This window comes from Melospiza georgiana, chromosome 11, assembly GCF_028018845.1.
Source record: "Melospiza georgiana isolate bMelGeo1 chromosome 11, bMelGeo1.pri, whole genome shotgun sequence".
Taxonomy (NCBI): domain Eukaryota; kingdom Metazoa; phylum Chordata; class Aves; order Passeriformes; family Passerellidae; genus Melospiza; species Melospiza georgiana.
This window is the reverse complement of record NC_080440.1, coordinates 17,267,461-17,281,010: the sequence shown is the minus strand read 5'-3', so window position 1 is coordinate 17,281,010 and position 13,550 is coordinate 17,267,461. Positions and strand designations below refer to the sequence as shown.

The window sequence follows — 13,550 nt, the reverse complement described above, 5'->3', positions numbered from 1 at the left end:
GGGCACTGCAGACAAAAGGGTGCAGATCAAAGGGAGATTCAGCCCTCAAGACATGTCAGAGGATAGAGGCTACTGTGAATCATTTCCCTGAGCTGTGCTGTGTCACAGGGGATCTCACTACTGCAGCTCTTCTTGGAATCTGTGGAATCAAAGTCAAGGGAGTTCTTGTTCAGGTGTTCTCCCCTTCTTCACTTGGTTCCCATACAGAGTGTGTATTCCACATTTACTAATGCAGTGGCTATTTGCAGAGGTTATCCCCTTTCCCCCAAGTTCACCATTTTGTATAAAAGCTCTGGTCTGGTTTCCCACAAGCAGTTCTGCTGATTTTTTCCTGACTTCCATTGCCTTGCCCTATCTCTCTTTGTGGCTTTTGTGTGTCCCAGGATGTAAACAGGGAGGGGAAGAAGAGTTCTTATGAACACATCTGGCAGAAGTGCAGTGGCTGATCCTGACTCATGAGCTCTTTGCTCATCTCCTCCTTCCCTCTCAAGCAGGATTGCAAGGTGAAAGCTCTCCAGCTGCATTAGCATAGCCTATGGCTGCCAGAAAACAATCCTTTCTTCCCAGGCTGCTCTGCAAGGGCTGAGGGGCATCACCAGGGTGCACTGCAGGTATCACTGTGCTGGTATCACTGTGCTGGCAGAAACACTGTTCATGTCTCTAGATGATCCATTGTCATACTAAACCAGGACTGCAGTGTCACCTTTCCTGATGAATCAGCAGCATCTGGGACTGAAGGTTACAGCCTTCCCTGTCTGTGGTTTGTGCTGCTGTCCTGGCCTGCATGGCCCACAGGGAGAGCAGGAAGGTGCCCCAGGTGAGCTTGCAGAATGTGGCTGCACTGAGGAACCTGTGACTTCAGGGCTCCAGCTCACAGTCAGCTCAAGTCCCTGCTCTTTCCCAATGGGGGCATCCATCCAGCAGCTCCTGCTTCTCTGGGAGTTGTGTGTGCACTGGAGGCTCTCATCTGTGTGATCAGAGCTGCTGCTGTTGGAGAGAAGGAGCCTGGCTCTGTCTAGGGGTGCAGTCCTGCTCTGTGCCGAGGTGTCAGAGCATGGCAGAGGCTGCTCCTTCCTGGAGGGAATTGGCCACTGGTTTATTCTGGGGGATTCAAAGTTAGGCAAAGGGAGTGCTTAAAAACACTCATAGTTTTAAAGCACATAATTCTGCCTTCAAAATGTCCCAGTAGGAATTACAGTTTATTTTATTACAGCTTATTTTATTACAACACTGTATTTATCTATCTCACTGGCTAATCACATCTTTGTATCCTCTTGGGTGTAGGCTTTCTTCTAGCTTGGCAATATGTGAAATTATGTTTGAGGTTGTCAAGTCTTAAAGCCAAATGCAGCTTTTTCAACCTTGGTGTTGTTCTGCACAGTTGTTTTTTATCTTGAAAGTAACACTTTGGCTGAGATGTGGGTCAGTGTTGAGAAAAAGATGTGTGTTAGTCAGTTTAGTTGATTTGTACTAGTTCAGGCTAATTTACAGAATAAACCCATGAAAATCTCCCAAAGATGGTAACAACATACTTTAGAAAAGACATTAGGCAAGTGAAATGCCTTATCTGCACCTCTGAATTTAATTTTTTCTTAAATTAGAAGTATAACCCTTCTCCATCTATTTTTATGCAAGTAGCTATTGCTTATGCTATTTCTTGGCATTGCAGGATATGAAATAATATTTCCTCTTTTTATGGCTTTGGTGGCGCCCATTTTTATGGCTTAAAGTTATGTAGATGACCTTAAATTTCCTGGTTTTAATTTAGGACCCTCTGATTTTTGTTTAGAGAGACAAGAGGCTGATGTTCCTCAGGACAGTAAATCTGGTTGAATGGCTGGCACAGAACCTGAAGGGCTGTGGCTGCCTCTTGCAAAGATCTGAGCTGGTGTGAGCTTTTCAGGCTGTTCCCATTTAATCCCCACAATGGACCAGCTTTGTTTCCAGCAGATTTCTGGAAAGTGCCAGTGCCTGCTTTCCTTTAGCAGTGTCCTTGGAATCAAAAGTCACACGCTTGTTTGCCAGGCCTGTGTGGTTGCACATGCCCTGGTAAGGAGTAATGTTTGGAAGGTCTCAAGGCTTGGTGAAACAAAACCATCACACTGGTGAGAGCCATGCTCTGTGCTGGAGGTTGGTGTAGAGATCTCTGGTTGTTTCTTCCAGCTGCCACTTCTGTGGCTTTGTGGAAAGACCAAATAGCACAGCTGTGGTTGTGAACTTAGAGCAGTGAGATGTCTGAGCAAGATCTCCAATATGGGGATGTTTCTGAGTGTGATGCTGGTGGTTGTTTCTCCCAAGAGGAGCTGTCAGCTGACTGGGAGCTGTGTTCTTCCTGGCAGGAGAAGATGCAGGATATCTACTGGCTGCTGCGCGTGTGCATCCGCACCATCGAGCACGGCGACAGGACGGGCTCGCTTTTCGCTTTCATGCCAGAATTCTACCTCAGCGTGGCTATGAACAGCTACAGTGCACTCAAGAACTACTTCAGCCCTGTCAACAGCATGGAGGAACTTCCAGGTGAGGGGATGGGGTCAGCTTCTTGATTCTGGCCTGATAAAATCTAAAGCAAGACACATCACACATCCTTGTGGTGAAGCGGTAGTTGGGCATCTTCCTTTCTGGGTCTGTTCCTGGCTGTGGTGTGCTGCCCCAGTGTGTTGTCTGAGCTTGGGGCAGGTGGTGAGCTGTGGTCACTGTGCTCAGGTAGGGAGCCATGCCTTGTGTGAAGCTGTCACAGGGCTGGCTGTAGTGAAAATCACTGGCAGCTATGGATTGTGTTTCCAAGGAGGTATCAGGAATGGGCTGGGGTGCTGTAAGATGTAATTTCTACCACAGCCTTCTGCTTTCTGGGTGGGAGAGGATGTTCCATGAGTGCAGAAATTGGGACTGCTTTTGAATTCCCCTGGGATTTGAAGATGTTCCTATGGAGATGATCATCCACTTGATGCCAAGAGTCTGTGTTTAGGTGGATTCTGTCTGTGCACATTCTGTACTTTTCTGGCTAAATGACCTCTCTGAGCTCTTAGCAAATAGTTCTGTGTTTTCCAGAGCCCATGGAGGTAAGAAAAGCTTCTGTTCCCACCAACAGGACATAGCTGAAGTGCTCTTGTTTAGGCAATAGCAGAGTTGAGCAGTAGCAATTTCTGCAGTGCATGCAGGCTGAACATGGCTTTTCTGCATAGACCTAGGGTGTTCTTTGTGTTGCTCAGCCTCTTCAGCACCAGACACTTCTCCCTTGCCATCCAACTCTGTTGCATGGTTTTATCTTTCCCTTAATAACTATTTCAGTCTCTGCTCTTCTGGAAGTGAATGTGTCTTCCCAGCTCTCTGTTTTGACAGCTGGACACTCAGCTAAGCTGCAGGGAGCTGTAGCAGAAATTCATTCCATGGCCTGTGCCATGTCCACAGGAGCACTGGGACCACAGGGCTGCCCCTCAGGCTGTTGCCATGACCCTGCTCCCTCCTTCTCTTGCAGGCTATGAAGAGACCCTCATGCGCCTCGCTGCCATCCTGGCCAAGCATTTTGCTGACTCGAGGATTGTGGGCACAGGTGAGGCTGCCTTCCTGTGCTTTTGGGGTGGTAATGCCACAGGTCTGGCCAGTGCCAATGCCAGTGGCTCAGCGGGCTTCTGCTGGGATCTGTCTGCTGAATCTGTTCAGTGCCTATGCCTCCACATTGAAAGTGAGGCTGGGTACTGTCCTTACCCTGCTTGTGTCGGGGTAGACACATGACCTAGGACACCCTTTTGAGAGTAGGACTCGTGTCCCAGCCACCTGCATATCCAGTCTGGGCTTCCTTCTTAGCTGCTTGAGCCTGAGCATGCTCTCCATGTCAGCAGGGACAGTGTGCCTCCCCATGAGGGCCAGTGCCTCCCAGGCAGTGGCATTGAGGTGCTCCCTGGCGTGCTGTGTGTCCCTGGGAGCCTGGCCTAGTCCCTTGTCATTCCTCCCCAGACATCCGGGACTCGCTGATGCAGGCGTTGGCCAGCTACGTCTGCTACCCCCACTCGCTGCGGGCTGTGGAGAGGATCCCAGAAGAGCAGTAAGTGCTGCCCTGCCTGTTCCTGGGGAGCTGGGGCAGGGCTGGGGTGGTGGCAGGGCTGGGTGAGCGAGCAGGAGGGCTGCCAAGCACCGCTGAGGGCCCACGAGTTGCCAGCAGGGGGGTGGAGTTGATTTGAGAGCCTTCTGTCTCCCTTTTAGCAGAGTGGCTTTGCTCTGCCCCAGCTGCACGGGTCCTACTGTGAGTGCTGCTCAATCTCCTGTTCCCAAACCCTATGGGCTGACCTGTGTCCCTGTCTGGCAGGAGGATCTCCATGATGAAGAACCTCCTGGCTCCCTATGAGCAGCGACCCTGGGCACAGACCAACTGGATCCTTGTCAGGCTGTGGCGGGTGAGCATCCTGCATCCCTGCCCCTCTCAGCACCAGGGGCTGCTGAAACACTGACCATTTCACTTCCTAGTAGCAGCAAAACTGTTTTTTCAGCCTCTAAGATCTTTCCTTCCCTCTTTTGCCAGGGCTGTGGCTTTGGGTACAGATACACACGGCTCCCACACCTGCTGAAAACCAAGCCTGAGGATGCCAGCCTCCCCAGCCTGCAGAGTGAGTGGGGCAGGGATTGGCACTCAGGGCTGTCATGGGGGCTCAGGCAGTTCCAGCCTCTTCCTCAGCAGCTTTCCCTGTGGGCCAGGCCAAGCTGTTGGGATAGTTATCAAAGGAGGGTGTTCCTGGCCAAATATCCAGGCCTGGTTTTTACACCTGGTCATCCCCAGCCTCTACTGCTGATTTGGGCATGCCAAATGATGAGTTACATCCATCATAAACAGGGGTTCTGTCCTCCAAAGGAGAGGAGAGAGGCCCAGGACTGCATCCTTACCAGAGTTTTAGCCTGAGAACAAGCTCTGCCATGTGCACAGTGAAGAGCTGCTGTGGGGGAGAGCTGCCACATTTGTCAAGCGGCAGTGCCCTGTGAGAGGGAGGGGGTGCCCAAAGAGACAGGGCACTGTGTGAGTTTGCAGTCAGGGAGTGTTTTATCCTGGCATCTCTCAGATGCCTGTCCTGCCTTGGGCACTGCAGTTTGCTTCTCAGCACTGTCACTGAGCTGAGGGGTTTCTCAGCTCTGTTGTGGCTGAGAAAGATGTGGGGAGAAGTTCCCTTTCTTGAGCTGAAGAACACGTCCCCAGCTTTACCCTCCCAGGTTCTGGGCTTGTGTGGATCCATTCCTGATGCCCCTCTGCTGTGGAAAAGGCTTTGTGCCAGACCTTGTTCCTGGAGAGCTGCTCAGGAGTGGGGGACAGAAGGACAGGTGGCACATGGAGGTGTATGCTGAGCCCTGTCCAGGGAGCTGCCTGTCTGTTCTAACAGAACTCTTGTTCTCTTTTCTCTCTCCTGCCCATGGTGCCCAGGGGATCTCTCTGTTGCTAGTTTCCAGAGTAAGTTTGTTGTGTGACCTTCTCTTGTCTGGTGGAGTAGCTTTAGAGAGCTCCCTGCTTCTCCTCTTCTGCCTAGAGACCCTTTGTAGGCAGAGAGCTTCACAAGGGATTGTTTTCCTCAGTTCCATCCCTGGCAGAAGCCAGGGGCACTGTGCCCATGTGTCAGTCTCTGGGGCTGCATCATGGACCTGCTCTTGCACCTGTGTTAGCAGGGTTGCCTCTGGGGTCAGAGCCCTGCTGGAGGGGTTCCTCTCATCCTGACATGAGATGGAGCAGCCCTGGCACACATGCAGGAGGGATCTCATGGCTGTCCCTCACTCTCCTACTGCACAACCAAGGCATTGAGTGGCTGTCACCAGTCCTGTGGGGTGGGAATCAAGCTCAGCCCATCCTGGGGAGCTTTGGGGCGGCAGCAGAGCTGCTCAGCTCTCCAGGCCTTGCTCCACACGTTGTGTGGCTCCACAGAGTCTGAGCCTGAGCCCAGAGTGGCCCTGCTGCCTGCTGGGGACTTACTCTTGGGAGGGCTATTTTAAGGCTCAACCAAATCAATAATGAATGCTGATTTAATTGAGGAGGGACAGGGGACTCAGAGGTGTCCTTGAGATGCTGCCCAGGGAAGGAGGAGGAGGTGACCCCCCCTCCCTTTCACACCCACTAGTCTTCACCTTGTTGCAATTTGAGCACTGGCAGAGTCAATGGGACAAACTGCTGAGCTGAGGAAATCCCTGCTTGTCTGGGTCTGCTGCTGCAGGCCAGGCTGAAGGGAGTGTGGGCAAATGCCTCTTCTCTGGTGCTCCAGCCTTGTCCTGCCTTTGGGATGCTTCCTTGGAGGGCTGCACAGGATGGGGAGGTTTCCCAGGCTGCCTCTCTCATCCATGAAACACCCAGAGCACAGAGTACCTGGTCTCCTCTGCTGCCTCTTGCCTGGGCTCACTGAGGGCCAGCAGTGGATGTTGCCTGGCTTACCCAGGGGGGGCAGAGGCTCAGAAAGGCCATCTGTGTCCCTGCTTGTTCCTAGAGTTATTCCTCAGCTCCACTGGCACTGAACTGCTCTCATGAAGCAGAGCTCTCCCTCAGTTTGGCTCCTGAGAGCAGACAGGGGTAGTTGTGCTAGGTGGTGCTGCAGGGATTTGTTTTGCTTTCACCATGCTGTGTTGGCAGGGCCAGGTGCTGCCCTGGCACACACAGCAGGAGCAGGGACTTATTTTAGTTTCACCAGGATGTGTTGGCAGGGCCTGGCACACACACAGGTGCTGCAGGGACTTGTTTTGGTTTCACCATGATGTGTTGGCAGGGCCAGGTGCTGCCCTGGCACACACAGAGGGAACAGGGACTTGTTTTGGTTTCACCAGGACATGTTGGCAGGGCCTGAAACACACACAGGTGCTGCAGGGATTTGTTTTGGTTTCACCATGATGCGTTGGCAGGGCCAGGTGCTGCCCTGGCACACACAGGTGCTGCAGGGATTTGTTTTGGTTTCACCATGCCGTGTTGGCAGGGCCAGGTGCTGCCCTGGCACACACAGCAGGAGCAGCAGTGGTGGCTCTGTGTTGGGCCCAGCCTGGCTTGGGAAAGCAAGAGCTGCAGGATGGCTTCAGATTGCATCACAGGGCTGCTCTGCCCCAGCCTTCTGCCCACACAGCCCCAGGTGGAGGGAGGGTAGGTGGGACCATGAGATCATCGAGCTGAGATGTTGTGCAACACAGGACAGAGAGTTCACTCATGTCCCCTTCCCGAGTCCAGCAAATTGCCTAAACTGAAGAGGACTTTCAGGAGGAGATCCCACCTTGATCTGACAACACCAAAACCATCAGCTGCTGGTAGCTGAGCTGTCCAAGCCCTTCTGATGGTGGTTGTTCACCCTCAGAAATAAATCCATGGCTTATGATTCCTGATGAGAGTCTTAGCGTAGTTTGGATTGGAAGGAACCTTAAAGCTCATTCTTGTTCCACCCCCCTGCCATGAGCAGGGACACTTTCCACTAGACCAGGTTGCTCCAAGCCCTGTCCATCCTGGCTCTCAACCCTTCCAGGGATGGGGCATCCAGAACTTCTTGGGGCAACCTGTTCCAGGGCCTCACCACCCTCACACAGTAAAGAATTTTTTCCTGATATCTAATCTAAACCTGCTCTCTCTCAGTTTGAAGCCATTTCCCCTACCTAACCTCACCTTCTGCCTTCCACTGCTGCTGCCTTTCTCTGCTTTACAACATTTTATTCTTCAGAAGCACTTGTGTACCAGGGTAAACTCATTTCTTGCTCCTTTTCAGTGGTGAAAAATGCATGGCCTCTCTTTCTCATTCAGGAAGGGGTTTTGCTTTTCTGTGAGCCCTGTAGGGTGTTCACTCTTGCCATGTTTTTAGCAGCTCCAGAGGTTTTGGTGCCATGCAGGTGGGAACTTTCCCTGATGTGCTGGTGATGGAGCCAAAACTCACATTAGCCTGTTTGCCAGGGCTTTGCTTTGGAGGCACACAGGATCCCAGGGGCCATCCTGATGCCTCACACCCAACCTCATGGATGTCTCATCCCCCAGGTGCTGCCTGCTTCCCTTTGCTCCCCTCTCAGTGTGTCTCTGAACAGGCACTGAGCTCACAGATACAGCTGGAGCCTTTCAAAATCTCACATTGCTCTTGGGTGGAGCTGCTTTCCTTTGGAATCTGATCCATCTGGGGCTTTCCTCTTCTGTGCTCAAGCTCTGCTGTAAATGCTGCTGTGTCCAGAGACCCCTTGGGCTGCTGACCAGAGCTCTCCCAATTAGCCCTGTTAGAAATCTTGCTGGGTCATTAGCAAACTATAAAAGTACATAATTACATTCCTGTAATGAAAGTATGTGACTGCTTCTTTACCATTATCTAGTAGGAGCACTTATTGAAGGCTTCCACTTCGCCTGCTTTATTAATTTTTAACTCTCTCTAATAATGGGCTTCTGCTACTGTTATACTTTCTGCCATTACTACTTCTATTAAATAATTCTGCTATATTTTTTCCCTATACTTGAAAAAACTTTGCATTACTATGGTCAGTCAAGGATGTTTTTTATGTCTTCTCCATTTATTACCCCTTTTTCTCCTTGCTTTTGCCTACCATTTCCTAAGTTTGATTATGTTCACTTTGCCTCTTATGTTTTAACTTAGGACTTTGCTTCATCATGCTCTCAGTGACCCTTTTAACCCAGGTGCTTGCTGGAGCACTGGGGCTTCTGGCTCCCTCATAATCTTCTTCAAGAACTCTGTGTTTTAATTCACCGTTTCCCCTACCTAGATTTCCTTTTCCTCTATTCTGTTTATATTTTTGCAGGGAAGTTTCTGTTGTGGAAACATCAGATGTATCTCCAACCCCTTGGTTCCACGCTCTGTTGCCCACATTAAATATATTGAGGTCAAAACTTCTGGCCTTGAAAAATTGCCAATTTCTGTTCCAATGGCTGATGTTTATCTGCCATAACGAAGGCTAAGCCTTGATTGAGTGACTTTTTGTATTAGGGAGGAACAAATTTTGAAGCATTGATGATTTTCTAGTGCCAGGATCAAGATAGTTTCCCCATCACTGAGTATCCACAGGCTCCCTGTGAAATGCCATCCCTGCCTGCAGTGGCACATAAGGGATGTGGCATTGCCCTGGAGGGCAGTGGTAACTCAGGTGGGTGAGAATGTCCCAGCAGAGATGAAATATTGCAAATAAAGATGGGCACAGCACCAGGACTGGGGTTTGCATACCAGCAATAATTACCTCTTCTGGGAACTTGTGCAAGGAGTGAAGCTGTTTGTGCTGTGTTCCAGGGCTTGTTCCTTACACTGCTTTCAAAGAGTAGCAGTGATCTTAGCATCTTTAGATTCAGAAATCCTCTTGGGATCAACAAAAGCCAAGGAAATAATTGTTTCCTGGTGTTAGGTTTAAAACCTTCAATAAACCTATTTACCTGTGGAGAGGTTTGACAAAAGGCACCAGTTTTCAATGCTCTTACAGTCTGGCACAGTCTGCCAGCACCAGGAAAAGTATTTAAGGACCCAGAATTGCAGAATCACACCACTCATTGAAAAAAGACTATGAGGAAATAGTCATTGACTAAAAATCAGGATAAAGCAAGTTATTACAAGCATGGGGCCATCCTTCAAAAAACCAAAGCTGCCTTCAAATGAGGTAGACTTTGGCTGGGCAGCTCATCCTGGGATCTGTCCTGACTTGCAGTGTTAGTAAAAGAGGCTTTGGCAGCAGACCAGCAGGACAACAGGCAGGGTTCCTCCATGAGGAGTGGTGATCTCTGCCTAGAACTGCTTTGGTGCTTGAAGGCTGGAAAGGGACTAACACATCAGCAGTTTTAACAAAAAGCAGTTTTTACATGCTGAAGGGAGGCTGGGAAAAGAAGGCACTGGAAACTTAACCCTGTTAAGAAGACTTTTCAATTCTGAATGACTGGGAGAGAAAACATGGATAGAATTCAGCATCACCAAGTGTAGAGAGGTGGAGTAAGAGTGTACTGTGCCCCTTCACCCATCACTGGCAGAGAAGCCAAGGTTTGCCCCAGCATTGACTCCTGGGCTTCTCTTGTGCCTCAGGACAGTTCCTGAGGGTTATCCTTGAACTGACAACCTATTGTCATCTTTTAGAGAAGAGCAGCTTGATGTTCAGTCCAAGGATGAATTACACAACAGGAATTGTGAGGAAAGCAAACCAGAACAAAACCAAAACCACATTATGCCTTTGTGCAAATCTGCCACGTGCTTGTGGTTTGGATGCTCTGTGTGCCTCTGATTGCACCTCTCCAAGGAAAACCTGGGAGAGGTGTTGGGCTTCAGGGAGGTGTGGCAAAAGGGACAAAGATGGGACAGTTTCAGTGGGAGAAACTGCACTGCCTGGGGCTGATCCTGTATAAAGGACTGTCATGAGGGTGTGGAATCACAGCTAGCTGGAGGAAGTGAGTGGAGAGGAGCATCTTGCTGTCTCTACCACCAGAAGGAAGGGGTTACTGAGAATAAATATTAACAAATAAAGCAAGTAGGAGCCAAGTTCCAATCTGAATTCCTCCTGCTACACACAGCTGAACTGTGGAATGTTGCTCTGAGACATGTTTAATGCTAAAGGCTTACACAGTTTCAGAGGACTCTGGGCAAGAAATCCCCAGAGGAGCAATAAATATGTAAAAAGGATGTCTGGCTTGGCCTGTCCCTGAGCCACGTGTAGCCACAGGCTGGGAAAGTACATGTGGGTGGGAGCAGGACATCAAAGACATTTGTTGTGATGAAATCCCTCCCAAAAATGAGCTTTTAGGCAGGATCAAAGCTGGGCCACTGGCCTGCTTGAGGTTATTATGCACTGTGAGATTCAGTGAGTGCCCTCCATAATAACAGAAGTTCACTGCACTTGCTAGTGGGTATTCACAGAATAATTTGTCCTGTTTCCATTTCAGATGACAGCCTCCTGTCATCCCTCCCTGGCTTTGCTAATCCCAGCTAGCAATCTGCCTGTAGTTATGCCTTGCTCCTTGATCCCTGTGGATGTGGTGGAAGTTGTGCTGTGTTTGCTTTGCCACGCTGGCCCTTCAAGAAGGCTGCAACCCCAGAGAGCTTCTGCAGTCACAGCACAGCTTGTTCCTCTGGGCATGGCACTCCTGGTGCTGCCAGGGTTTCCACCTGCTGTTTCTAATAGCCTCTAGTAGAGGAAAATGTGATTAGATTGGGGTTTTTCCCTATAGCTGGTAAATCTGCTCATTTCTCTTTCCAAGCCCTGAGTTTTGGGGTGAGCTCCAATACCCTTCCCTTGTAGTGCTGAATGTTCTGTGAGCCTCTTGCTGACAGTGGGCATGGGGGCTGGTGTCCCACACAGCCCTGACTGCACTTCCCAGATGCTGGGCCTCACCTCATCTGTGGTCTTAATAATGAGGAAGTCCAGAAATGAGATGCCACAAAACCGAGGGGATGTGTCTGTGCTTGGGCTGAACCTGGCTGGGGAGTGTGGGCAGCTCTGCCTGAGCCTGCTAAGGGCAGAACCAGCCTCAGCTCCCTACAGAAGCCTCTCAGGAGTGGGATTTACAGGATACCTTCCTCCCCACACACAGGCAGACAGGCACAGCTGTGTGAGGCTGTGCTGGCTCCAGGCAGCTGCTGCCACACTGGTATCAGGAGCAATTAATGCTGAGCTGACCATGGGCCTCTGCAGAGCTGAGCAAGAGGGATGCTGAGCTGCAGGGCAGTGCTCCTGTGCATGTGGGCAGCAGCAAGCACAGAGGGCTCTTCCCTGCCTAATTCAGCCTGGCATTGGAAAGAAGTGCTGGGAGGCCCAACAGGCACGATCTCTGCTCAGAATAGTCCTTGTGCCAGCTCCCAGTGTCCTGCCATGTCTGCTTACTGTAAGGTGGAGCAAGCTCTGAGCTGGCTAGGGCCCCATGGGGGGCCAAGGCTTAACTATAGGAATTGCTAAATCATGATGAAATATCAAAAGAAGCCCCTCTCTTCCACCTTTCAGACCCCAACTTAGCTCTGTAACCCCACAGGTCACCTTTCCTTAACCCCTACTATTGGACAAGTTTGGATCCCCTTATACCCCATAAAAAGGGCTGGTTTAACCCGTTCTGGTTAGAGAAGCCATGGCTGGAACCCTTCACAGACCCCTCAATAAAACCATCACTGCGGAACCCCAGGACATTTTTCTTCTCCTCTCTGACATCTGCTTCCCCACTAGCCTGGGCACCTTAGCAAGCAAAGAGCTGGAATCCTAAGGGAGCTGATAATCACTAAAGAGCTGATAACCATTGGGCTTGCAAAGGTAGCCAGGGGCTGAGAGCAGCCTGGGTACTGGGATGCTCTGTCCCTGTGAAGGACTGAGCTATCTGCCCCTGCTGCCTGCCTGGGGGCAAATCAGCCCAAATCAGCAGGATTAGTAAGGCACAAGCCAGCACTTCCCAAGCCCAGGGCTGGTCTCTCAGCCTGCCCTTGCCCCTGGCTCGTGGCTGCCCTGTGCCCAGGCCCTGAAGCTGTGTGTGTGTGGTTTCAGAGCCGTGTCCCTCCACCCTGCTGCAGCGGCACATGGCAGACCTGCTCCGCAGCGACCGGGACCTGGCCCCCAGCTTCCTCAACAGCGTCCTCAACCAGCTCAACTGGGCCTTCTCCGAGTTCATTGGCATGATCCAGGAGGTGGGTGTGCCCGGGGCTGTGGGCTGCAGCACTCCATGGGTGCTGTGCCCTGCACACACAGGGGCTCAGGGCACAACTCACTGGGCTGGGGGTGGCAGCCCTCCTTTGGGAAGGGGCTCCTTTTGAAGCTGTCTCGGTTGCTTGGCAGATCCAGCAGGCAGCAGAGCGCCTGGAGAGGAACTTTGTGGACAGCAGGCAGCTGAAGGTGTGTGCCACCTGCTTTGACCTGTCGGTGAGCCTGCTCAGGGTGCTGGAAATGACTGTCACACTGGCCCCAGAGATCTTCCTCGACTGGAACCGCCCCTCCTCGGAGCTGCTGCTCCGCAGGCTCGCCCAGGTACCCTCTTGTGTGGAGAAGCAGCATCTGGAGGGGCATGGGGACCCCTCTGCCCTCCCTGTGGATGTGTGCTGAACCAGGGGCTCCTCTTGCAAGTGCTGTAGTTCTTAGAGGTGCTGCAGAGCAGGTGGTGTTCCCTAAAATCTCTGAATATCGCTAAAATCTCTGAATATCCCTAAAATCTCTGCATATCAACTGCTCCCCTCCTTTGCAACTGCTCTGGTCACAGCTGAATTGTACCTCTGCTGGGAGGGAGGGTGACAGCTGCTTAAATCTTCCTTACAAGGGGCCAGTAAATGCTGAATTCTCCTGTGACAAGCAGTGCCATGAAATGTGGAGAGAAGGTGTGATATATCTGGGTAAGGAGCTGTGGAGAGTGTAGCTGGTTTCACAGGGCACACACTCCAGTGTTTGGGCAGGCATCTTGGTCCTTTATCCTTCAGTCCTAGAATTTGGTACTAAATGTCTCCACTTTCCTGCCACAGTGACTGGGACAGCCCCATTCCAACTCACAGCACCCCTTAGGCTCCAGTAAATTCATTTATTTTCTAAAGCATGAGCAATCCTGGAGAGCCCTGAGGGCAGCCTGCCCTTGTACACACTGGGTTGGTGCAGAGCAGTCAGATGTACCTTGGCAGTACCACAGGGGTTCA

The 13,550-nt window shown here is 51.1% G+C and overlaps 1 protein-coding gene across 1 annotated transcript in view; it reads left to right on the top strand.

The window, feature by feature from the left end:
• RNF123 (ring finger protein 123) overlaps positions 1–13,550 on the top strand; it is a 47,617-nt gene that overhangs the window by 20,851 nt on the left and 13,216 nt on the right. Inside the window, exons 27-33 of the mRNA XM_058031822.1 lie at positions 2,340–2,517; positions 3,476–3,550; positions 3,955–4,042; positions 4,304–4,391; positions 4,517–4,601; positions 12,421–12,560; positions 12,709–12,897. Of these exons, the coding sequence (XP_057887805.1) occupies positions 2,340–2,517; positions 3,476–3,550; positions 3,955–4,042; positions 4,304–4,391; positions 4,517–4,601; positions 12,421–12,560; positions 12,709–12,897 (843 nt within the window). The remainder of the gene's footprint in view (positions 1–2,339; positions 2,518–3,475; positions 3,551–3,954; positions 4,043–4,303; positions 4,392–4,516; positions 4,602–12,420; positions 12,561–12,708; positions 12,898–13,550) is intronic.